Consider the following 26,676-nt stretch of genomic DNA (forward strand, 5'->3'; position numbering starts at 1 on the left):
TTACCCCCCCTTTGTTTATATTTTCATTGATTTTATTAAGAAAACCAGATCTTCTTTCTCCTACAATTTATTCTTTCAGGAAACAAAGCTAGGTCCTGGGCCAACCCCATGGAGATTATTGTCACCCTTTCATGCCTGTTAGTACCAAAAGAAAAGTTGTCACATGGATGCCTAAGTAGATAGTATCTTATTAAAATGAGAAATGCATAGACTAAAGGAAAGCATTTTCTACTGTGTAGACTCAGAGTCCTAAGGTGAGGCCAGCTATTTCTTTCTCTGCAATAGCAGGAGTTGTGGGGTAAGAGGAGGTTTATTCTCTGTAAAGCCATCTGGTGATGAATCAGCCAGCCAATTGCCAGGGCATAAGGATAGACTGCCCTTAACATGTGTTTTAGCTCAAGTGATTGTATACATTGACTGTCATTTATATAACAATGATTTTTTCTGAGGCTTAATAATCTGAGTAAACCAGTTTCTTTTTATGGGTGATGTGGTGCACTATTTTGTAGTTCTCTTGTAATGCTGTCATATATCAAGTGCACTGTTTATTATTGCCTGTCTTGACTTAAGTATTATAGTAATTAACATCATTCAGACCCCTCTTGCCATCGTTCCTCAATTTAAATGATATGTGACTAGGAACAACGTTTTAAATATATATATTATATATTAATTTTTATGTAAATATTATATTTATATTTATATTTATATATATATCTATGTTTTGAAATGGAGTCTCGCTCTGTCTCCCCTGCTGGAGTGCACAGTGGCAAGGTCTCAGCTCACTGCAAGCTCCACCTCCCAGGTTCACACCATTCTCCTGCCTCAGCCTTCCAGTTAGCTGGGACTACAGGCGCCCGCCACCGTGCCAGCTAATTTTTTGTATTTTTAGTATAGACAGGGTTTCACCGTGTTAGCCAGGATGGTCTTGATCTCCTGACCTCGTGATCCGCCTGCCTCAGCCTCCCAAAGTGCTGGGATTACAGGCGTGAGCCACCGCGCCCAGCCTAAAGTATTTGCTGTAAAATGTACATATTTTTGAAACCTGTGTGCTCTGCTCAATAACTGCAGAGTTTTTCTTTGTTTCATGTTTATTTAGAATGTAAAACTTAGATTATTAACATTTTAGTCCATTAAATCATGAAAAGAACTCTGATTTAGCAGGAAAGTCAGTTTTTAAAGTTAATGATAGCTTTAAATGTAAATGTAATGATAGTTCCACGTAAATGGAACTATGATACTGGGCCAGTGTTCACATCTGTCTGACACCCAAGTGTCTGAGCTTTAAACTTTTCTCAGATCGCTGGTGAAAACAGCTTTATGTGACAGAAAGATAAAGAATAAGAAAGAGACAACCGAAGAGGACTATAACTAGGATTTAATGGCTAGATTTAATTGCTGTCGAAGGTTAGATGATTAATTTCACCTCCTGCCCCTGGAGATTTCTAGGTTATCCTCACTTCAAGACTTGTAGCTGGTCCAAAGCTACTCATTCATTGAAAATAGCTTGTCAAATGCTCACTGTAGATGAAACATTGGGGTAGGCTCAAGGGATACAGTGATGAAAAAATGTTTCTGTATTTCAACTCTGTGCTGATTTAGAATGATACCATCCCTACTGTCACCATCCATGTCCGGAGTAATGACAACCTCCTGTTGTTCTAGTAACACCCTAGGCTTATCTCTGTCGTGGCATCTACTAACTACCGTTCCCTGCAGTAGTGAGTTCCTTGAGGCAAGATTTTTTTGTTTTATCTTTGTGTGTCCTTGATCCTCAAAAGTGCCTGGATTCTGCAGGCTTCTCAATAGCTGTTGAAAGAAGGGAGGATGGAGGAAGACAGTTGTGCTGCCTTCAAAGAGCTCATCAACTTGAGGTGTAATCATATTGTTACAGTATATAATTATTAATGCAAAAAATCATAGTTTAAATTCTAGCATAATAAATGTTTGAACAAAATATTGTGGGATTACAGAGACAAGAATGGCTAACTGTGCCCTGGGGGAATGGGAATAAACTTATTGAAAAGCAAATCTGTTAGTTTTGTACCTTCTCATACTCTTTGAGATTTCCTAAATGCTTAAATTAATAAGCACAGAAGATAGAGACTGATAAAATTTTGTATTATGGCTAGTCCGCTTTCAAGAATAAGTACTACAGTATTAGAAGAGACACTGAAGGCCAGGCATGGTGGCTCACACCTGTAAGCTCAGCACTTTGAGAGGCTGAAGCAGGTGGATTGCTTGAACTCATGAATTCATGACCAGCCTGGGCAACATGGCAAAACCCCGTCTCTACAAAAAATACAAAAATTAGCTGGGTGTGGTGGTGCACACCTGTAGTCCCTGTTACTCAAGAGGGTAAGGTGGGAGTCCGGAGCTTGAGCTTGGGAGTTGGAGGGTGCAGTGAGCTGAGATATTTCCACCAAACTCCAGCCTGAGCAATACAGAGCCAGATCTTGTCTCAGTAAAAAAAAAAAAAAAAAAAAAAAAAAAAAAAAAAAAAAGAAGAAGAAGAAGAAAAGACAGTGAGGATTGCTGATATGGAAAAATGGAAAAATTTGGGGGTTTGCTTTAGTTATATTATTAATCACTTTAAATGAAGTGCTGGAATTACAGGCATGAGCCACCACACTCAGCATAAAGATGGTTTTAATTCTGTCATTGATCTGTTTGTCTTCTGTATGTTATGTGTTTTTTTCTTTTATTCCTTTATTATTGTCTTTTTAAATATTTAACTTTTTGTGGTGTATCATTTTGATTTCCCTTTTCTTTCTTTTACTGTATATTTTTAATGTATTTTCTTAGTGGTTACCTTGGCAATTCCAATTAATATCTTAAACTTATAAGCCTAGTTTGAATATATCAATTTAGTTTCAAGAGTATACAAATATTTCATTTGTGTACATCTCCGTTCCTCCCCTGTAATATTATAATTGTCACAAATTACACCTTTATACATTCCCTTTCCAGTAACAGATTATAATTATTGCTTTATGAATTTGCTTATTAAACCATATAGGAAAAACAGAAGTTACAAACCATATGAAAAGTATGAAAACAGTGGATTTACATTTACCTTTATAGACACCTTTATCGGTGGTTTTAAAAATTTTTATCACAGTTTTAAGTTACTGTCTAGTGTCCTTTCATTGCAGCCGGAATGTCTTTCACATTTTTTGTAGGGCACTGTGCTGACAAAAAAAAACCAAAAACTGTCAGCTATTGTTTCACTAGAAATATCTTAATTTCTGCTTGCTTTAAAACATATATATATATATATATATATATATATATATATATATATATGCTTGAAAGACAGTATTGCTGGGTATAAAATTCTTGGTTGACAGTCTTTTTTTCTTCTCCTTTCCCACTGTCAATCCCACTGCTTTCTAGTCTCCATAGTTTCTGAGAAGAAATCTGCTGTATATCTTGCTGAGGCTCCATTGTACATGAAGAGTCACTTATGTCACTGTTTTCAAAATTCTTTCTATTTCTTTAGGTTCTGACAATTTGATTGTAATGTTTTTTGTGTAGAGCTCTTTGAGTTTATCTGCTGGTAGTTTATTGAGCTTCTAGGATGTATGTATTGATTTATTTTGGAAGTATTTTTCCATTAAGACTTCAAATACTTTTCTGTCATATTTCCTTCTGGGACACCTATAATGTATATGTTAGTATGTTTGATGATATCCTGCTGGTGCCTCAGGCTCTGTTCATTTTACTTCATTTGTTTTTCTACTTCTCATATTGAAGATAAAACAACCTCAGTGTTCTTATCTTCAGGTTCACTGAACCTTTCTAACTCCTGCTCATATCTGCTTTTGAGCCCCTCTAATGAGTTTTTCTTCAGTTATTCTGCTTTTCAGCTCCAGAATTTGTTTGGTTCCTTTTCATAATTTCTGTCTTCCTACTGATATTCTCATTTTTCTCATACGCTGTTTTGCTAATTTTTTTGTTGATGGTTTTCTTTAGCTCATTCAACATATTTAAGACAGTAGATAGTTGATGTAACACCTTCGACTAATAACTACAATGGGCGTTAACAGGAGAGATTCTATCAAATCTTTTTTGTTGTTTCTTTATTTTCGTTATGTTATTTTTTATTTTTTGAGAACTGTACTTTTTATCTTATTTTTATTTATTCATTTGTTTTGAGGCAGTGTTTCACTCTTTTGTCCAGACTGGAGTGCAGAGCTTGATCATGGCTCACTGCAGCTTCAACCTCTTGGATGCCACCATGCGCAGCTGTTTTTTTTTTAATTTTTCATAGATGTGAGGTCTTATTATGTTACCCAAGCTGGTCTTGAATTCCTGGGCTCAAGGAATCCTCCCTCCTCCACCTTCCAAAGTGGTGAGATTACATACATCGGTTACCATGCCTGGTGGGAACTAGACCTTTTAAAAATTATGTTGTAGTACATCCAGAAATGTAATTCTTGCACTCTCCAGGGATTGCTGAATCTTACTTGTTCAGGGTTGAAGTGATTATCTGTTTGTGACTTTTGTAAACAGTTTTTGCAAGGTGTGTAGTTTTTGTTATATGTGGGCACTGAAGTTTCTTGTGTTTCCTCTGTGGTCAGCTATTGACCTAATAAATATTGCTTTAAATATCTGACCTCGGGCCGGGCGCGGTGGCTCAAGCCTGTAATCCCAGCACTTTGGGAGGCCGAGACGGGCGGATCATGAGGTCAGGAGATCGAGACCATCCTGGCTAATACGGTGAAACCCCGTCTCTACTAAAAAATACAAAAAACTAGCCGGGCGAAGTGGCGGGTGCCTGTAGTCCCAGCTACTCGGGAGGCTGAGGCAGGAGAATGGCGTGAACCCGAGAGGAGGAGCTTGCAGTGAGCTGAGATCCGGCCACTGCACTCCAGCCTGGGTGACAGAGCAAGACTCCGTCTCAAAAAAAAAAAAAAAAAAAAAAAATCTGACCTCAAAAAGGAGAAAGAAAAACAAAACACACATACATTGTCTTTATATAATAAATTCCTTGGAAGTTTCTTAGACCTGTGGGTATTAAAGTACTGGTGGCCTGCTGTTGTGTTGGTTCCTCAGTAATCAAAAGCAGCAATGAGATCATGCAATCCAGTATTTGGAAGACTAGGTCCTTTTTGTGTACCTTGGCTCCAGGAAGCCACACTAGGAATGCAGGAGGCTGTCTCCAGGCTGCTTCATGGAGCTGTTGGGGTTGTGGCTGTGGAATGAGTGATAGCTGCTACCATGAAAGATGGAAATTCCGTGACATTTATCACCCTCTTTTACTATATGCCAGAGTTCCAAAATAGTCACTTCAGATGATTTCTGTCAATTGCATCTTTAGATGATATCTTCTTGGCTTTTTTTTTTTTTTTTTCTTACAGGTGGGATACCTGAAATGCAGAAACATAATGCATATATTTTTGCAGTCATTTAGAAAGCATGAGGGACTGGTAATCTAACTCAGGAAGTATACTCTAAAACCCATGTCTATTTGACTAATCCAGAAATTCTGGAAAGAAATGTACCTGCTATCACATCTGGTTAAGACCTTGGTCATATTCTATACAAGTTGGAAACTCAAAGGCTCCTTTCCCACCATTTAGAGGAACCTGAGTTGAATCATGTGCCTTGGCTACTGAAGAAACTACTAACCAGGTTTCAGTTTTATCCATGTGTTTGGTCCATTGATCTATTTGTCTATCTTTTCTTTCTTTTTTTTTTTTTTTTTTTTTTTTTTTGAGACGGAGTCTTGCCCTGTCACCCAGACTGAAGTGCAGTGGCACCATTGCAGCTCACAGCAACCTCTGCCTCCCGGGTTCAAGTGATTCCCCTGCCTCAGCCTCCCAAGTAGCTGGGATTATAGGCTCACGCCACTACGCCCAGCTAATTTTGTATTTTTAGTAGAGACGGGATTTCTCCATGTTGGTCAGGCTGGTCTTGAGCTCCTGACCTCAGGTGATCTGCCCACTTCGGCCTCCCAAAGTGCTGGGATTATAGGCATGAGCCACCCGCCCAGCCATGAGATGGATTTTTATATAAAATTGTGTGAAAAGTTCATTAATATGGTTTCAGATTCCATATTGCAAATAACCTTCAAGAAACTACTGCTTGTATAATTTTTATGTAGTATCAAAGAAATTACTAAATAATTACAATTATTTGAAAAGCGTATTAAAATACCTCTCCCTTTTCCACCTGCTTGTTTGTATGAAGCCAAGTTTTCTTTATATATCATTAAATTAAGCAGTATATGGCAATGGATTAAATTCAAAGCTGATATCAGGTTTTATTTTTTTAAGGTAGACATTAAAGAGATTTGAAAAATGTAAAATAGTGCTACCTTTCTTATTTTTGTTTTGGAAAATATGGTTACTTTGTCATAGAAATGTTAGTAATTTTAAAATGAAATTGGATTATTGTTATTTTAAATGAATTAATAAATACCAGTTTCATTTCTAATATGTAAAATATATATATATGTATGTGTGTGTATTGCTCATGTAGACAAATGCTCTTTAGAGTTCATTTTTTAAAGAGTTTAAAAGAGTCCCAAGAACAGAATGTTTCAGAATTGCTGCCCTAGGAAAATGTATTAAGAAAATAAAGTACACGTGAGGAAAAAGAAATTGAAATTGCATTCTGTAGTTTACACTTGGTAGACAAAGGAGCAGTTTATTTGGTCAACGTAGTTCTTAATCAGGTATCATATATACTCACTGAATTCATTGTGTCTTTCTCAAACCATTTATACCTAAGACATTTATTGGTACAGTATTGCTGTTTTTCTGATGCTAACATGATGCTAACATGAGCATTTACTTGAGGATTATAGACCTTTATAAACTATGCTAAAAGGCTTTCAGAAGTATGAAAACTATAACCTACTTATTACTTTAATCTCTTCCTTTTTAATTGTACTCTTAGTCAATTCTGTGGGCTTACTTCACTGATGAGAATTTAGTATATATGTGTATATTTCCTGGAACCTGTGGACAGTTCATTTAGTATAAATGTGAATGAATGCAGTTCTATTCTTAGGCCTTCCAGTGTTTGGTGAATAGCCCACTAAAGCTGAAAATATCTGAATGTATATTTTTCTTCATGTTTCTCTTCAGGATGACGTAGCTTTGCCAAAGACTTAGAAGCTAAGCAGAAAATGAGCTTAACATCCTGGTTTTTGGTGAGCAGTGGAGGCACTCGCCACAGGCTGCCGCGAGAAATGATTTTTGTTGGAAGAGATGACTGTGAGCTCATGTTGCAGGTAATTTTGTCAGCCTTCTCTATATGTGTTTATTCAAAACTTGAGATTGGTATATAATCTTTTTCTACTCCTTTAGAAAACAGTGCTATTTAGATTTGAACTTTCTCTCCTTTTAGCTCCAGCTATCATTCTAATTAATTTTTTGTCCCCTTGAACCATCTAAAAAAAAGTTCTAAGTCTTGAGGATTCTATTTTGAAAAGTAAGTTCTCAGAATAAGGAAGTTTATTAGTAAGTGGAAAGTTTCACATTATACACTTTTAAAATAAGACATTGCAAAAATCAGCACAGCATGGAGTAAAACTGAATTTTGATCACTGATACTTCAGTGATAAAGGAAATTAGTTTCAGCACTTTTAGAGATGTTCATTATGATGCCTGCCAGGAGTTCAAGCATAAGTAAAAATTGTTGACTATTTTTAAAAGCAAATTTTATTGTGTATATTTAGGGTATACAATGTGATGTTATGTGATACATACAGATAGTATAAAAGTTACCATAAGTTACTCCAAGTAAAATAGATCCTCAAGAGTACACAGCCTCAGGAAGAGGGTCTCTAGGAGTTAGAATCAGACGGAGGAGGCATAGTCTTCAGGGAAAACACTATAAAACAAGCTCATCCAGCCTGGGCCCAGGATGGCTTTGAATGTGGCCCAACACAAATTCATAAAGTTGCTTAAAATATTATGAGTTTTTTTTTGTAATTTTTTTTTTTTTTTAGTTCATCAGCTCTTGTTAGTGTATTTTATGTGTGGCCCAAGACAGTTCTTCTTCTTCCATTGTGGCCCAGGGAACCCAAAAGACTGGACACCCCTGCTATAAAACGACAGGGACTAGAGTCTTTCATTCTTGGCCAGAAGTTTAACAGGAAAAAAGGCCTGGTCAAAATTGTCTGTCTTTGCAGTTTTACGCTCAGATCAGCTAAGATTTTCCCGTTAGTATCAGAAACGTGATGAAGTTAGCAGTCTGTTAGGATTTAAATTACATATTTCTGAGGGATTTTTATTAAATTTTCATTGAAATATCCAAATGGGTTGTGAACATCAAGTTGTCATGCACCTTCTGGTTCAGCTTAATTTAGAGGAAATGTGAATTTGATTATGTAGAAATGAAAACAGATTAATGCTTAAGTGGTTAGATATCCATTATATACTCTTCCTGTTCCCTCAGTTTTCCTTGACCCAGTCACTACATATTATGTTCTGTAATCTTGGTCTTCTGCTTAATTCCTGTGGTGGGTGCTGAAACACATTGATACTTTATATACATTTCATGATAACTAAAAACATAGGATTTTTTTTTTCATTGGCTGCTTAGTTTAAAAAATAGTTACACAAATGGGATTGTCTTATTCTGTGAATACTAAACTGATCTTCTTTGCCTTGAGTTCCTGACTACTCTTCTTGAAAAGTTGTTACTGTCTTTATTAAACAAACAAACGATGTATTCTTGGGATCCCACATAACAGGCCCACTCCTCACTCCCTAATCCCCGGAGTTGTAATGGCGTCTCACTCGACTCAGTGGACTCTGTTGTTCTCTTGTCGTAAGAGTGCTCTATCTCTTGCTGTAGGTGTTTATGTACTGTCAGTGTTCACCATAAGCAGTTGGAGGGCAGGGTACACTGTAGATTAAGGATATTCCAGATTTCAAACAAGTTGTAGACGTAGCGAAGCAGCCTGTCCTAAGTATCCTCCCCAAATCATTTTTTCTCAATATCCCTGATCTGTGTTTATCACACTCCTTTGAAAGCCACCATTCTCTGGCTCCATGAGCAGCCGTTCGACTCCTTTATTCTTGTATCTAATAGTAACGTTTCTCTTTACTTTGGAATTTACCTTTTCTCAACTCTAATTTGATTTTTTTCTTTGAATTTCAGTCCATTGTCCAAAGGATTTCTGCCCTTTTTCTGTGTACTCTTTTCCTCAGAGACAGATTATTTATGAGGATCCATTAAGTATTTATTGAGAGCCTACATGTACTTGAAATCTCACTTCTCTTACAACATTTGGAGGTTTTATCCTTAGACTAGATCAACTTGATAAATCAACAATGTGGTGAAATTATTTTGCTGAGTGGTGCTATGTTGCTTCTTACCAACTTAAGAACTGAATTTAGTATTTCATTAGCTTAACCAGAAGAAAAAAAAAATTTAAAACAAGGCAAAAATGAATTTTAAGTAATTTTTAGATTTAATGCAGGAGTTTTTTAAAATCTCAAGTTGGTCCACCCTCAAGTCTTCAGCAATTAATCACTTCACCTTTAAGTTGGCCTACTGGTTGCTGTGTCTCACGGTGGCTTCTGCTCCTGGCAAGCTGTGATTCTCTCTGTATTTGCTTGTCTCTCTACTTTTCAGGGTGATCGTTTGCCTTGTGACCTCAAGTCTCTGATAAAAGTTAAGATGAGTTTTTGGTTTTCAGTTTGTTCAACATTTTTCTTACTAGGAAGATGGGAGTGATGACTTCAAATTCTTTGCATGTTGAACCAGAAACTGGAAGTCATGTCTGTTCCCCATTTTTGATACTCCCTTTGCTTTTAGTATACCAGGGTTCACACAGTAACCCCGTAATACACGGTGATCAAGTTCCAATTCATTGGCTCACAGACTGTTTCTTCTGTGACTATAATGATATTTCCTTTCAATACCAGCTTCCACAGGCTTATAGTTCTTCTTTCGGGTGCTTCCATCTGCACCAGAGCTTAGAGAAAGACAGAGAAAACTTTAAAAGAAACTTAAAAGCAATTTTCAAAAACCACAGTTTGCCATTAAAATACTTTTTTTTGACTTCCAGTCCTTTTCCCTCTTAGAGCTGTCCCGTGAATTCCAGCTTTAGAACCCATATTTTAAGTGAAGATAATTCTGCTCTGAAACATATCATAGTGTGTCCCTTTTCCTCTAAGTCTTTGGACTCTTTATATAGTTTATGCTCATTTTTAGTTTTGAAAGAAGAAAATCCTACAAGGTAAATTTTTTTACAATAAGATATATAAAACATGGTAAAATTATAATTCACATGATTTCTCTATAGCTGTTTTAAATTTTAAAAAATTAATACATTCAACAAAGTCAGCTGATGTAAATTCTCAATAGTAGAACATGTGAATTTAGTAGAAAAGAATATCTTTCAAATTCAATGCTTTCCTCTTTGGGGAGTGATGCTAGAAATTTTTGTTGTATAGTGGCACTATTTTAATATCATTTAATCCACATTAACTTTGATATTTCTGTATATTTACTGTTCTCTTAATGCTAGTATCTAGCCAAAATGTGACTGGTATTTATTCTAGTATTTTCTTGTATTTATTAACTTAAAAAATTTCTTTCAGTCTCGTAGTGTGGATAAGCAACATGCTGTCATCAACTATGATGCCTCTACGGATGAACATTTAGTGAAAGATTTGGGCAGTCTAAATGGGGTAAGTTAAGGGTTTATTTTTTGTTGTCTTTGAACATTTGTTTAATATTGTAAGAAGAAAAATCAGATTACATTTCCTAGCTACATTTTCTTTATCTTTAATTTGTATTTTATTTTTAAATGCTTATCAGGTACATAGCACTTTGGGGGCCATCCAGTAGAATATGAAACTAGCCCATATTCCAAAGAAACTGTATAAGCAGATGAGTCCAGAAGGTGGTTGTCATTGTCTGTGATGGCTAAAGAAGACTTCTTTAAGAAGCTGGAACCTAAGCTGGACTTCACTATATGGCTGTAATTTATATGAGGGAAAACGGTACAAAGTCATGGCAGTAAGAATGCAAAAAAGTACTCTTAAGGACAGAGACGTAGTGGTTAACTTTAGAAAATAAAGATGGAGCCAGGCGCGGTGGCTCACACCTATAATCCCAGCACTTTGGGAGGCCAAGGTGGGGAGATCACCTGAGGTCAGGAGTTCAAGACCATCCTGGCCAACATGGTGAAACCCGTTTCTACTAAAACTACAAAAGTTAGCTGGGCGTAGTAGTGCACGCCTGTAGTTCCAGCTTCTCAGGAGGCTGAGACAGGGGAGTCACTTGAACCCAGGAGGCAGAGGTTGCAGTGAGCCAAGATGGCACCACTGCACTCCAGCCTGGGTGACAGAGTGAGACTGCGTCTCAAAAAAAAAAAAAAAAACAAAAAAGAAAAGAAAGATGGAAAGGTGCCGGAGAGTAGACAGCTTTCTCTGCTAGAGTAAAAAAGGTGAAACACAACCATTTGCCTTCACAAATACAGTACATTATCTAAACACCAGTGTTCATTATTCTTGGAATTCATACTTTGAATATATTTTTGTGTTACTGAAGTGAATTTTTTCTTATTTCTTCATTTGGTCTTTCTAAATTTGGCATAATATAAGTAGCCACAAACTAAAAAGAATGCTAAAGTATTGAATTATTTCTCTTATTTCAGTTTCTTCATTTTCTTATGGTTCTGCAAACACAAGCAAATACTGTGGTGTTCATGTCTGTGCTATTGAAATTCTTGAAGTGAATTTAACAGAAATAAGTGTATCCCAACTGCTTCAGGCTACTCATGCTTTTCAAATGTGCATCAAACATTGTATACAAGAATATGCAGAAATGTGGCAAATATGGTAATACATTTTTTTTTACCAATTCTGAATTGACCTGCTACTGAAGGACTTTTATATTTATTCTTTGAGATAAATACAAATTTTTTGTAGGCATGTTTTTCTGTTGGTTTTATTCAAGACTTTTTTTTTTCTTTGTTTTATTCAAGCCTTTTTTTTTTCTCAAAGCACATAAAGTTAAGTGTACGTTCTTCATGTCTGCCTTGAGAACTCTCACATTTGGCATTATTCTCCTTTTCAGATTGATGCTCCATCATTACATTTTCCCTTGCTCTTCTTCCAAAACAGCAGTCTTCCTGCTATACTATGTCTTTCTTCAAATAACTTGTTAGATTTTCTTCAGTCTACTATTTCTCCCATCTCCCTTGCCATTCATAAAAGTTGTACACATTTTTTAAAGTAAAGCTCAAATTCGACTTCTTTTTGAAGAGATGAAACAGAGGCCCGTTTACTTAGGAATTTTAACCTGCTGATGTTGACATGTTGAAAGGGTTAAAATTAACAGAGATGGGCAAAGTAGGTAGAAACTGTTGTAACATTAGGCATGAATGTTAGCAATTTTGATTCTCAACTCCTCTTTGCTAGAATTTCTGTCTTCCTTCTTCACACCCATAAGCCTTTGTGTGCTTGATGAGCCTGGTATTAAATCTACTTTTATACCTCTGTAGCTGTGCTGAATTAGGAGCTGCTGAATAAGTTCCTGTGCCTTCTGCTCCCGTGAACACAGTGCCCAGCAGAGAGTTCTGCACAGTGCACGGACCCAGTCCATCTGCTTTGAGTGGAATTGAATTAATTTTCTACTTGAAGAATTTATAGTGAAAAATTTTAACTTCTATGTGTGGATTATTTTAACAATGTTATATTGTCTTTAAGTCTAGAAAGTTTCATCTTGACGACAGATGAACAGTGGTAGTCTGTATGTCTTTACATTATTATTTTGGAAAATAGTAAGTGGGAATTACATCAGCATTTTAGTCTTTTAAAAGACTATGATCAAATATGGAAATTACTTGGCATTGGTTCCAAAAATAATCAGGTGAAATATGAATGATATCTTTCTTATAATTTGATTATACTCAATAATATTGTGAAAGATACTAACTCCTGGAGAGCAACATCTGCATTTTGAGTTAGAAATCAGTACCAGGATTTGAAACTCAGATATGTTATTTATCAGCAGTGTAACCTGGGACAAATCACTTAATCTCTCTGAAATTCAGTTTCCTCATATATACTCCCTTCCAAAGTGTGTGAATGTGTTACGAGTTGAAGTTTATGAAAGCAAAGATGCAGTGCAGAATCTTGCTTCAGCTATTAAGGGATGAAATAATTCCTGTTCTGTAGTGTTGTTATAAGGATTAAATGTAACAGTACATTTGAGTGTGTGCTTAGTGTAGAACTTTAAAGCATTACATAAATTACAAATATACTGTTACCCAAATGACAGCCTAAGAAACATGCCATAAAGGCCTTTAGCCGCCAAAGCATGTCAAAAGTCTAGGAAGTACCAACTGTCATGCATTTTAGTCATAAGAGAACTTGTAGACTATTATTCACAGACTATTTACTATTCTTATCCATGTTATTCTAGAACTTTAAGTATCAGGTTAAAAGTATAAATTTTGGAGGTAGGGGACACAGTGTAGTGGTTATGGACCCAGCTTTGACGTCACCTTGGACAAGTTACCTAAGTTCCCTATTCCTCAATTTTTTAAAAATAGAAATAATAAAATGGTACTCACAGGTTGTGTGAGTGTGTTGTGTATGTTGTGAAGATATAAATAAGCTAATAATTTTAAACACAATAGTACATAGTAAGCATTCAGTAAGTGTAAGTTATTTTTATCATGGTAAGAAAAGCAGCAAAGACAAGGTTAGCACCCTGTAGCCCATACACTTTTCAAAGAATTCACTGTTACTGTTTAGAAAAATCACTTACCAACTAAATTCAACGTAAAGATGATCATTTGCACTGCTGTCCCCTTTCACCCTATCCCAGAACACACTCCCAAGGGACCTAGATCTACAATTTATGGAATTGCCGCCGGAAATGAGGTTGTTCTGCCTGAGAAAGCTGCAGTCGGTTCTGTTGCTGATATTTTCATGGGCCATTTTCCTGCAAGCCCATTGAAGGTTCTCTTTCTTTGGGAACCCCTGTTTGCCTTCAGTTCTCTGGTAGCCACCATGGCCTCTGCCACACCCTTCCTGTGCCATTCCAAGCCTGCCATTTGTTGCTGTACTGCCCCCATCAGCAGTCTGTGTTCCAGCCACACTGTGTCCCCTTTGCACACTAGAGTTCCTGCCAGCATCAGACCTGTGTGGTATAGAGTAGAGAATGGTCTTCACTAAAGGTTGAAAGGAAAGGTTAGGGAAGGAAAGGAGGCTTTTGTAGGTGGCACAGAGATTGAGGTGGTTGTACTCTGTTCACTTTCCCAGATCATCAATGTAATGTGTGCTGGCTATATGATTTTATACTATCAATTATGTCATTTAGTTGTATGTAAATTAAATAGGTATTTATTTAAGTTTGGTTTGCTTCTGTGGGGTTAGTGGTTTGAATGGAGGAATTTGGGGAGCTGGTTTAGCTTGGGCACCTAATCTTTCTTGATGTGGAATGCTCATAGGATTTGTAGTTCAGAGAGCTGAGTTCGAATCCCAACATTGCCACTTCCGTACTCCAAGCTCTTGATGATTACTTCATTCTCTTTGCCTCATTTTCCTCACCACCAGGTAGAGGTGTGTTCAAATGGCACTGACAAAGAAACAAAACTCATTTTTTTTCCGTATCTAAGCTATTAAAATTTGTTGTAGTTAAATGATTTTTCCTCTTGCTCTTTGAAATTTTCTCTCTTCCAATGGTGATTTTAGACCTTCAGGAGACTGTTTCCTCACAGATGTTTTCACTTGCATTTTTGTGAACTGAAACTCTGTCTGGCTCATATTTCCTAAGCCTTTTTAGACTTTAGGGAATAGTTCTGTCATAAATGGCAGCATGTTAAAATTATATGTTTCTTCATCTCTGAAAGTGCCGAGTACACATGTTCAACATGCAACAGGTGTTTAATATTTAAGAGAGTTATGCAGTCTTAAACTTAAATGGATCTTCTAGGTCATCGTAGGCCTTTTGAATGAATGTGGTGTTTTCGGTTATTAGAGATAGTTTCAAATAAAATTGGCTCAGAACTTCAGAGCTGTAGCACTCCTCTTCAATACTGTATCTAGTTGTTTATCTTTTGCCTAGCAGACATTAGTAAATTAACATTTTCTTTCATCCTTTTTCATCATTTTCCTCATTTCTCCTGTTTTGTAATTACAATCATGCATCCCATAATGGGAGACCACATACACAGCAGTGGTCCCATAAGATTATAATGGAGCAGAAAAATTCCTGTCTGTGTTACAATTGCATACAATATTCAGTATAGTAACATGCTGTATTGTATAGGTTTGTACCCTAGGCGCAATGGGATATACAACACAGCCTGGGTGTGTAGTAGGCTATATTATCTAGGTTAGTGGAAGTACCGTAAACTCTGTAATGTTCGTACAGTGAAGTAAATCACTTTGTGATGCGTTTCTCAGAATGTTTCCCCGTTGTTAAGCAATGCATGACTGTATCCTCCGAATACTTTGGTAAACTCAAGACATAAGTTTGAAAACACTCTGAAATCTTCATTTTGGAAATGAACCTGAAGTTAGAGTTTATGTCTCAGAAGCCTTTGAATTTTCTTTGTATTCCAGTTTCAACCTTTCTGTAAAACATGTTGGAAGCTTGTGATTTAGGACAACTCATAACTCATTCTAAGATACAATCTAGAGTCTTCATGATATTCCACTATCTCCATATATATGCTTGAAACTAAGATTGTAACTTTTTCTAATTTCTTTTGTAGACTTAAAACTGTTATTTTATGGCATATTACAAAGAGCTATTTATGCATAGGAATTTGAGGATTTAATAACCTAATCCATTTATGTATTTTACTGTCACTTCCTCACCATGGAAGGGCAGTTTTCTCAAATAAGCTATTATGGCCATCTCAAATCTAGTAATCGAGAAGATGATAAAAATGGAATTAAAAAGGAAAGAATAAAGTAATTAAAAAGGAAAATTGGAATTAAAAAGGAAAGAATAAAGTAATTTTTAAAATTTCAGTTTATCAAAGAAAAACTTGTTGGGTGTTTATTTGATGTCTGCACAGGCAGTTAAGCATACTTTTGTTCTGTATTCTATAAATCTAGAGGAAATTCTAGGGCCTTAACTCTAAGTAAGCCAGTAAAGATAGTCATCACCATTTAGCATCTGTATCCAGTGGACCCTTTTTATAAAAACATACGTACAAATAATTTACAAAAGAATAAAAATATATTGTACAAATAATTTACAAAAGAATAAAAACATATTGTATAAATAATTTACAAAAGAATAAAAACATTGTACAAATAATTTACAAAATTAAGAATAAAAGGGTAATTAAAACAACTTGAAATTTTAATAAAAAATTAGACATGACATACTCAAATTTTCTTCCATGTTTCCCTGGTGTTTAAAGGTATATACTACCCAAAATGGGCAGTGTTGTTTGAATGCGACTAACTGCTCATCATTTGACATGTATTCACCTGGAACATATATCCGTCTTATAAATGCTGATTCCAGATCTCAAGTACTGTGTGTCTTCAGTTGATTCTAGTGTATTATTTCTGGTTCTTCTTGTTCTTGCATGGTCAAAACACAGTGTTTTAAAAACTTTGGCTGGGTGCAGTGGCTCATGCCTGTAGTCCCAGCACTTTGGGAGGCCGAGGTAGGTGAATCACCTGAGGTCAGGAGTTTGAGACCAGTCTGGCCAACCTGGTGAAACCCCATCTCTACTAAAAATACAAAAATTAGCCGGGCTTGGTGGCGGGCGCCTGTAATCCCAGCTACTTGGGAGGCTGAGGCAGTAGAGTGGCTGAAACCTGGGAGGCGGAGGTTGTAGTGAGCTGAGATCCGCACTGCACTCCAGCCTGGGCGACAAGAGCAAGACTCCGTCTCAAAAAAAAAAAAACCTTAACAGCTTATAATTTTGTTAATAGGATAGCCATCTTTTTTTCCTCCATAACTGCAAAACATTTGTTATTTTTAGATTTATAAACAATAATTAGAAGCTCAATCCAGTAATTTTATGTCTACATCATCTCTTTCCTTCTAGTGACCTTTGTATAGATACTTGTGTTGAGAATATGTCCACTTACATACTATGTCAAATAAGTATTGGAACACAGATGTGAAAAAAAGAAAGAAGGCTGTCAGTATTGCTTGTAAAATATGACACTTCTTTTAAAATGAGGCTGGCCACAGTGGCTTATGCCTGTAATCCCAGCACTTTGGGAGGCCACTGCGGGAGGATTGCTTGAGCCCGGGAATTCAAGACCAGCCTGGACGACATAGTGAGACCCCATCTACAAAAAATTTAAATATTAGCAGGGTATGGTGGCACCAGCCTCTAGTCCCAGCTACCGAGGAGGCTGAGGTGGGAGAATCACCTGAGCCTGGGAGGTCGAGGCTTCAGAATGAGATATGGTCCGTGCCACTGCACTCCGTCTTGGGTGACAGAGCGAGACCCTGTCTCAGAAAGAACCCCAAAAACGAAACCGCCAAAATCCCCACAAAACCCAAAATCATTCGTATTCTTTTTTAAAAATACTGCATGATTCTTACTGAATGACTAACTGGATGAAAATTTCTTTTTTTTCCGTGGAAACATTCTTTCTCATTGATTCTTGCATTAGAGAAAATGTGTCTGTGACTGTCTTCATCTGAAGACACAGAGTCTACTAATTTTGCTTATGCTGTCAGCTTTATCATCATTATCGTAGTCTAGAATCCCACTCTCTTGTGTTTATCTTATAATTATGAAATATCTTCCTGTCTGTTTTCTTCTCTTTGCCTTTATGAATGTTAAATCAGAAATTCTGAATTTTCAACTGTGCTCTTTAATAGGTGAAAAAAGAAACCCCAAAATGTATTAAGATTGTAGCTCCAGATGTCTTTTATATCTTCTTGGAAAGATGATGAATATTTTGGCCACTGCAGTAAGATAACTAAAGAATGATGAAATAGTGATTTATTTCACTATTGCATCATATTTCTAGGTCTGTGCTTTTCACTACAGTAGCCACTAACCATGGGTGCCTGTTGAGCCCTTGAAATGTGGAGTAGTCTAAATTTTAAAGATGTAGTACCAAAAAAAGGAAAAAAAAGAATGTGAACTATCTTGTTAGTTTTTATATTGATAATTTGCTGAAATGGTACTGTTTTGGATATATTAGGTGAAATGTATAATATATTATTAAAACTAATCTCACCTCTATCTTGTTTCCTTTTTTATGTGCCCACTAGAAAATATAATTTGGCCAGGCATGGTGGCTCACACCTATAATCCCAGCATTTTGGGAGGCCAAAATGGGCATATCATTTGAGCCCAGGAGTTTGAGATCAGCCTGAACAACATAGGGAGACCCTGTCTCTACAAAAAAAATACACAAAAATTAGCTGGGCATGGTGGCATGCACCTGTAGTCCCAGCTACTCAGGAGGCTGAAGTAGGAAAATCACCTGAGTCTGGAAAATCAAGGCTGCAGTGCACCATGATCGCACCACTGCGACCCTGAAAGAAAGAGAGAGAGAGAGAGAGAGAGAGAGAGAGAGAGAAGAAAGAATAGTAAATGTGGCTTACGACATTTTTTGTTGGTTATTACTTCTGTTATTTTGTCTTATTATTTGGGTCACTTTTAGCGTTGTTAGGAATAATTGATGAGTAAAGATTAAATAGTTACTAGGATGATAAAATAGCAGAATTTCAACATATCGGAAAAATAAGATCACTGAAACCTTATAATGTATCTCAGATTCCTAAAAGGATCCAAAGGACCCATATGACACTTGCAAACTGAATTCAGTTTTGTTCTATTTTCTTAAAGTAAATTTTCTTCTTCTTCTTTATAATAATTCCAAAACTAAAAGTAGTGAAATGTCAGTGCTTACACATAGTCAGAATTTCTCAAAAATCTAAAATTGGGTCGAGCAAACCCTGATGGTATATTAACAGTTAAATATTTTACCCTTTACGGTTTGCCAGCTTTAGTATAGGAGCTTTTCTTGGCACCATTTTTAGGAACTATTCTAAATGCCTAAATTCATCTTGGCAGCACTGGGTTCTTTGTGTGTTACCAGTAATAGAGATAAAAGGCTTAGTATAAAATCATTTCTCATCCTACAGGCTGCATGGCACATCTTATGATACTCAGGCTATATTAGCCACCATATGATACGTACTTTTAACTCTCAGATTTGAGAATTTGCTTATCTAAAATGTAAGAATTAATACCTCATATGTAACCTAACATCTTTTTTTGTTTCCTTGTAGACTTTTGTGAATGATGTAAGGATTCCGGAACAGACTTATATCACCTTGAAACTTGAAGATAAGCTGAGATTTGGATATGATATCCTTAAATGGTTTTATGTACTTATTAAGTTTATTCAAATATGTTTACTGTGGTGTAAATTAACATTTTTGAAACACAATTCACAATATAGATATGCCAGAATTTCTATTTATTGGGTGCCTTCCTATACTAAAATACATATGTATTTTTAGTTATTATGCCTGTTCCTAAAAATAATCCTGGAAAAGTTGGTGGACTCAGCGTTTGTTTTTTTGTTTTTTTTTTCTCTCTCTCTATTTATATAGTTTCAGCAGCAGTCTCACTGAAGTGCTATTGCATATATAATTTGAGCATCAAAGAATGTAACTGGGGAGAGGACAGGGGAATGTTTAATTTTAGTCCGGCCTAGGGATTGCTTTCAGGTAGAACATGATGCATGAATCAGCCTCCTGGGATGAATGTAAGAATTTAAACCTACTTTTCCTTCCATCTCTCCCGTTACTGTTTTATGCATCACAGCTATATTGCCTATTAAATACAAACTTTTCAATATCCTGTGTCTTCTAAAGACCTACACTCTCTGATTAATCCACAATATGCATTTAGTGTGTACTTAAAATTCTTATGTTTAAAATTAGGAATCTAATAATTGAACAAGAACATGATTGTATTAAATTGCATGGGGTAGCGTGAAGAATCTCTAGTGAAGGGAAGGAGCATGATTGCAGAAGAAGGAAGACATTTCCATTCATAGTAGGCAAGAAGCTTTGTAAAAAGGACTTATGTACATTTAATTAAAATACAGCTATTCCATATTATGCTGAATTTTTTTTTTGAGTTTTAGTTTTTTTGAATTACTACTTTTATTGGGACTTTGGTAATAAAGAATGTATTAAGCATAGCAATTTGGATGGACTTTTGTCACTGTAGCAGAAAAAGTGTAGTCTCAGCTAAATAGAGTTGATGTCCAAAGTAAATGTATTAACACTATATGAAATTGTTCCTTGAAATTTATGAAAAATAGGCTAGGTCCTGTGGCTCAAACTTGTAATCCCAGCACTTCAGGAGGCCGGGCGGGTGGATCATGAGGTCAGGAGTTTGAGACCAGCCTGATCAACATGGTGAAACCCTGTCTCTACTAAAAATACAAAAAAAAATTTAAAAATAGCCGTTCTTGGCCGGGCACGGTGGCTCAAGCCTGTAATCCCAGCACTTTGGGAGGCCGAGACGGGCGGATCATGAGGTCAGGAGATCGAGACCATCCTGGCTAACCCGGTGAAACTCCGTCTCTACTAAAAAATACAAAAAACTAGCCGGGCGAGGTGGCGGGCGCCTGTAGTCCCAGCTACTCGGGAGGCTGAGGCAGGAGAATGGCGTGAACCCGGGAGGCGGAGCTTGCAGTGAGCTGAGATCCGGCCACTGCACTCCAGCCTGGGCGACAGAGCGAGACTCCGTCTCAAAAAAAAAAAAAAAAATAGCCGTTCATGGTGGCACGCACCTGTAATCCCAGCTACTCCAGAGGCTGAGGCAGGAGAATTGCTTGAACCCAGGAGGCAGAGGTTGTAGTTTGCCAAGATCGCGCTACTGCAGTCTAGCCTGGGCAACAAAGCGAGACTCCATCTCAAAAAAAAAAACCCAAAAAAATTACAAAAAATAATATTACAACTTTTTAAAGTTTAAATCTAAGAAAGTTTTGTAGCATACCTTATAATGTTCACGCTTATAGAGCCAAAGGAATATACAAAAAGCCAAACCATTAAATAGTAATACTTGTGTATATTTTAAGTCTTTAAAAAAATATGCGTCAGTGAAATAATTAAGAATTAGCATTAAAGCCTTAATGAATGGTTGTCATTTTCTACCAGCCTAAGTTTCATCAAGAACAAATAGAAGTGTATTTTGAATTTAGGTACCTCCTTTAATCCATTTGGCATCAACTGTTTTGAATCATGAGAAAATACTAGGAAATTCAAGTTTTAGTAAAACTCTGTAAAGTTAACTTTGAATTTTATATCAAGAAGAAACTATTGAGGAAGAAACCTCATGCTTTTATACATAGTATACCATTTTCTTAACAGCAAACTGACATTTTTCTCTTACATACCAGGTCATAATATGTCTGTCTAAAATTGTTGGGACAAATGTTTTGTCCCAAAGACTTTCTTAGGGTTGTACACTTAATGTTGAGCCATAACTACTGTCTGGATGCCCAGAGGAGGCTCATATAATTTTATTATTTTAAAATAGGATCTGTTATAGTGGCAGAAATCATATTATATATGTAATTTTAAAAGCAGATTTTATTTACTTGTGTCTGTATTTAGCTATACTAGTTAGAAGACATTTTTGTACTTTATTCTAATTAAAATTAATCTTAATAGGCAATCTATAAACTGCTATACTTTGGAGTGAAAAACGATTTTAATTAAAATGCTACAGCAGGCCGGTCACGGTAGCTCACACCTGTAATCCCAGCACTTTGTGAGGCCAAAGCAGGTGGATCACCTGAGGTTAGGGGTTCAAGACCAGCCTGGCTAACACGGCGAAATCCCATCGCTACCGAAAAATACAAAAATCAGCTGGGCGTGGTGGCGGGCACCTGTAATCCCAGCCACTTGGGAGGCTGAGGCAGGGAGAATTGCTTCACCTTGGAGGCGGAGGTTGCAGTGAGACGAGATTGTGCCACTGCATTCCAGCCTGGTTGACAGAGCGAAACTCTGTCTCAAATAAATAAAATAAAATAAAATGCTACAGCACTAGAAGGAGCAATTTAACATGGATTGAGACTAGAATTAGGCAACATAAGTCTCTTTTCTAACTGGAGAAATAAATGATTTGGAGAAACACATACTCAGTGAAATATACAAGCTTTAAAAATGACAGTAAACTCATGAGGAGTACTAAAATGCTGCAGTAATCAAGAAAAACCAGAAAGTGGTCATCTTCAGGTAGCCAAAAATGAGGCTGATAAGGAAACCTAAGTTTATTCATTTTCTAATTATTTATTAAATGTCCCTTATGTTCCAGGCATAGTCCCAGTGGTTTGGGGGAATATAATGGTGAATAACATAGATCATAGTCACTGTCCTCCTGTAGCCTACACTTTAATGGGATTGAAGGGACTGACAACACACACTAAGAGTGAGGGTATTAGAGGATGGTAAGTTCTGTGGAAAAGCGTGTGAAAGGGGGAGGCAGAGCGCTAGTGTTGCTAAGTGGGAAGTTAGAGTTTTGAAAAGAATATTCATGAAGACCTCAGTGAGAAGCCAGCACTGGGGCAACGATGCGGAGAAAGTAAAGAAGTTAGCCATGTGGACATGTGGAGAAACTGTCCTGCAAACAGATGAGCGTACAGTGCACAGGGCTTGAAGCAGAGACACGTTCGACGTATTGGAGGATAGCGTTGAAAAGCCAGCGTGGTCGGAGCCAGCAAAGAACTTGCATATATTAGGGGTCAGAATATATCAGTTGTCATAGGATATTATACGGATTTTGACTTATTCTGAGTGAAATGGGTAGTCTTTGGAGGTTTGTTTTTTTTTTTTTATCAGAGGAGTGATAAATGACATATGTGTAAAAAGATCCTCTGGCTACTCTTGTTCAAAGAAAACTAAGGGTGAAGTGGGCAGGCGTATGAAAAGAGAGACCAGTTAGGAGGCTACTGCAGTAGTTCTGGTGAACAATAAAGGAGGTCTGGACCAGGGTGATATATCTGGAGGTAGAAATGATTCAGTGTGTATTTTGAAGATGGAGCCAATAAAATTTTCTGATTAGATTGGATGTAGAGTAAGAGAAAGAATCAAGGATGAACCAGAATTTAGGCCTAAGCAATATGAAAGAGGAAGGCATCATTTTAATAACTGATAGAGAACTCAGTAGCAGAGCAGGTTTTGTGGAGAATATGGGAAGAATCATCTCAAAATACCAGCTTTAGGCTTAACCATGTTTTCACAATTTTTCTGTTTTCTATTTGATTTCTGTTATCTTTATTCTAAACTTTCTCCTAGATAGGAGCTGAGGCCATTCAGTTGAGACCTTTCTTTTCTCGTTCTGGTGTTTAGAGCTATCAATTTTACCCCAATTTCTACTTTAATGTTTCTAATTTCCCTTTTGATTTTTTCTTTGAGTCATAGATATGTTTGTTTAGTTTCCAAATATTTGGGGAGTTTTCCGCTATATTTCTGTTACTGATTTCTAATTCCATTTTGCGCAGAGAACATTCTTTGTATGTCTCAAATCCTTTTGAATTCATTGAGACTTGTTCTGTGACCCAGAATATGTTCTATCTTGGTAAATGTTCCATATGTACTTAAAAAGGATATGCATTCTGCTCTTTGGGGGTTGGAATGTTCTATAAATGTTAGTTAGGCCAGGTTGGCTTGGTGGGTGTTCAGGTCTGCTGTATTTTACTGATCTATTGTCTTCTTACTCTTTCAATTAATGAGAAGGGGGTATTGAAATCTCAGGCTATAATTCCAAGTTAGCCCCTCCTTCTTGCAGAACTTTTTGCTTTGTCACTTGCAGCTCTTTTATTAGTTGTATAGACAACTGGGATTATTATGTTCTCTTGATGAATTATCCCCCTGTATCGCTATGAAATGATCTACTTTATCCATAATAAGATTCTTTGCTCTGAAATCTGGTTTGTCTTAATATCATAGTTGTTCTAGCTTTCTTTTGTCTATTTACATTTTTTAACTTTTACCCTGTTTGTCTTTACATATAAAGTAGGCAGCATGTAGTTCTTACTTTTTTATCTGATATGATAATTTCTGCCTTTATTTGGTGATTTAGGCCATTCACATTTAATGTGATAATTGCTGTGGTTAGGTTTAAATGTATCATCTTGAAATTTGTATGCTGTTTGGCCCATTAGTTTTATGTTTTCTTTTTCTCCATTTCTGATTTCATTTGAGTTATTTGAATAGTTTTTATTATTTCATTTTATCTCCTTTGTTGGCTTATTAGCAATAATTTTTTGTTGTTGTTTTAGTGGTAGCTTTAGGACTTAAAATTAGTCTTTAATTTCAAGTTTTATCTTCAAGTGACATTTATACCACTTTACATATTATGCAAGGACGTTACAAATACTTTTGGGGCTGAGCATGGTGGCTCACGCCTGTAATCCCAGAACTTTGGGAGGCCGAGGCGGGCGGATCACGAGGTCAGGAGATCAAGACCATCCTGGCTAACACGGTGAAACCCCCGTCTGTACTAAAAATACGAAAAATTGCCAGGCGTTGTGGCGGGCGCCTCTAGTCCCAGCTACACGGGAGGCTGAGGCAGGAGAATGGCGTGAACCCGGGAGGCGGAGCTTGCAGTGAGTGGAGATTGCGCCACTGCACTCCAGCCTGGGCAACAGAGTGAGACTCTGTCTCAAAAAAAAAAAAGAAAAAGCAGTATACTTTCTTTTGTCCTACTCATACTACATTGTTATTAGTAAAAAGTCAATTGTCATTTAAAGAAGTTTAAATAATTAAAATATGTATTTTGAAATACATTTTTTATACCCTTTGTACTTATGTCTTATACCCATGAAGCTTCAGTTTCTGGTACTCTTCATCCCTTTGTATAGATCCATATTTTCATATGTCAGTTTGTTTCTACCTGTCGGACTTCCTTCAACATTTCTTATACTATGGCTTTGCTGGTGATGAATTCTGTCAGCTTTTATATGTCTAGAAAAGTGTTTCACCTTAGTTATTGAAAGATATTATTGGTTGGGCACGGTGGCTCATGCCTATAATTCCAGCACTTTGGGAGGTCGAGGCGGGCGGATCATGAAGTTGGGGGTTTGAGATCAGCCTGGCAAACATGGTGAAACCCCATCTCTACTAAAAATACAAAAATTAGCCAGGTGTGGCGGCACGCGCCTGTAATCCCAGCTACTCGGGAGGCTGAGGCAGGAGAATCGCTTGAACCCAGAAGACAGAGGTTGCAGTGAGCCAAGATCACGCCATTGCACTCCAGCCTGGGCAAAAGAGTGAGACTGTATCTCAAAAAAAAAAAAAAAAAAAAGATATTATTGCTGGGTATGGAATTCTGGGTTGGCTTTTTCTTATTTTTAGCACTTTAAAGATGTTGCTCCACTGTATTCTCACTCACATTATTTTCCTTTGTCCCTGGCTTTGAACTGTTTGATTATGATGTGTCTTGGTGTAGCTTTCTTCTTTCTTTTTTCTTCCTTCTTTCTTCTTTTTGTTTGTTGCTTTTTATTACCCTCTTGGGGTTTGTTGACCTTCTAAAATCTTGTGGCTTTATAGTTTCAATCAAATTTAGAAAAAATCTCCACCATTATTTATTTTAAAGTTTGTTCATCTCTTCTGGGTTGATTTCCATTGATTAATTTTTACACTCACAGTAATTTTTTATTGGATGGCAGGCATTGTGAATTTACTTTGCTGAGTGTTATATGCATATTTTAGTATTTGTATCAATATTATTTGAGCATTGTTCTGGAATACAAGTTACTTGGAAACAGTTTTATCACTTTGGGTCTTTAAGATTTATTAGGCTTCTAAGATTATTCTGGGCTAATTATTACCAACAACTGAGGCAAGACCTTTCTGTATGTTCTATGGGAGGGGGTCAGTAAACTCATTGACCAAATCTGGCCCTCAGGCTGTTTTGCACTGCAGAGTTGAGTAGCTGAAGCAGAGATCATATGGCCTGAAAAACCTGAAAGATTTACTATCTGGCCCTTTACAGAAAAAGTTTGCTGACTTGTGCTCTACCCAGTGACTCATGAATCATGCATGAGGTTTTACAGTCTGGCTGTTGGGAGTAGGTAGTACTCCTGGCCCTGTGTGGGCACTGGGTACTATTATCTCTAATATTGTTTTCCAGAGACTGAATATGTCTGGAATTCTCTTTCTGTGCAGGCTTCTCTTCAGTACTCAGTCCTGTGAATTCCGGTAATGTTGATTTGCTTGGACTGTTGACTTCATTTCCACCACAACTCAGGGAGTCTGCCAGGCTCTGTCTGGATTATTCTTCCTCGCAGTGTGACCTAGAAACTTTCACAGGGCAGTGAGTTCGGGCAGTGATTGGACTCTTGCTTTGTTGCCCTTCTCTCAGAGATCATTGTCTTTTGTTGCCTGAAGCCAATTGTCTTGTAAAACATTGTGTCATGTGTTTTACCCATCTTTTAGTTGTTTAATGTAGGAGAATAAATCCAATTCTTTTTACTCCATCTTATCCAGAAGTTTAAGAAGTTGATTTGGGGCATGTTGAATGTAAGGTTGTATACAGGGGTGAAGTAGAAGCTAAAGATGTGAATGGGGATTTTTATTATATAAATAATATTTAAAACCATAAGACTGAATGAGATCATTAAGGGACTGAATATAGATTGATAAGAGGTTCAAGGACTGACACCTGGTACATTCCCAATATTAAGAGATGGGTGAGATTAGGAACCAGTAAAAGAGACTAAG

At 36.8% G+C, this 26,676-nt stretch overlaps 1 protein-coding gene across 18 annotated transcripts in view; it reads left to right on the forward strand.

The window, feature by feature from the left end:
• The window catches only part of CEP170 (centrosomal protein 170), a 129,618-nt gene that overhangs the window by 21,438 nt on the left and 81,504 nt on the right, over window positions 1-26,676 (forward strand). For all 18 annotated transcript variants that reach the window (XM_015127526.3, XM_077998185.1, XM_015127542.3 and 15 more), the window contains exons 2-4: window positions 7,098-7,243; window positions 10,569-10,658; window positions 19,219-19,297. In XM_015127526.3, coding sequence (XP_014983012.2) covers window positions 7,139-7,243; window positions 10,569-10,658; window positions 19,219-19,297 — 274 coding nt within the window. In that variant the 5' untranslated portion in view covers window positions 7,098-7,138. The remainder of the gene's footprint in view (window positions 1-7,097; window positions 7,244-10,568; window positions 10,659-19,218; window positions 19,298-26,676) is intronic.

This window comes from Macaca mulatta, chromosome 1 (genome assembly GCF_049350105.2).
Source record: "Macaca mulatta isolate MMU2019108-1 chromosome 1, T2T-MMU8v2.0, whole genome shotgun sequence".
NCBI classification, from domain to species: Eukaryota; Metazoa; Chordata; class Mammalia; order Primates; family Cercopithecidae; genus Macaca; species Macaca mulatta.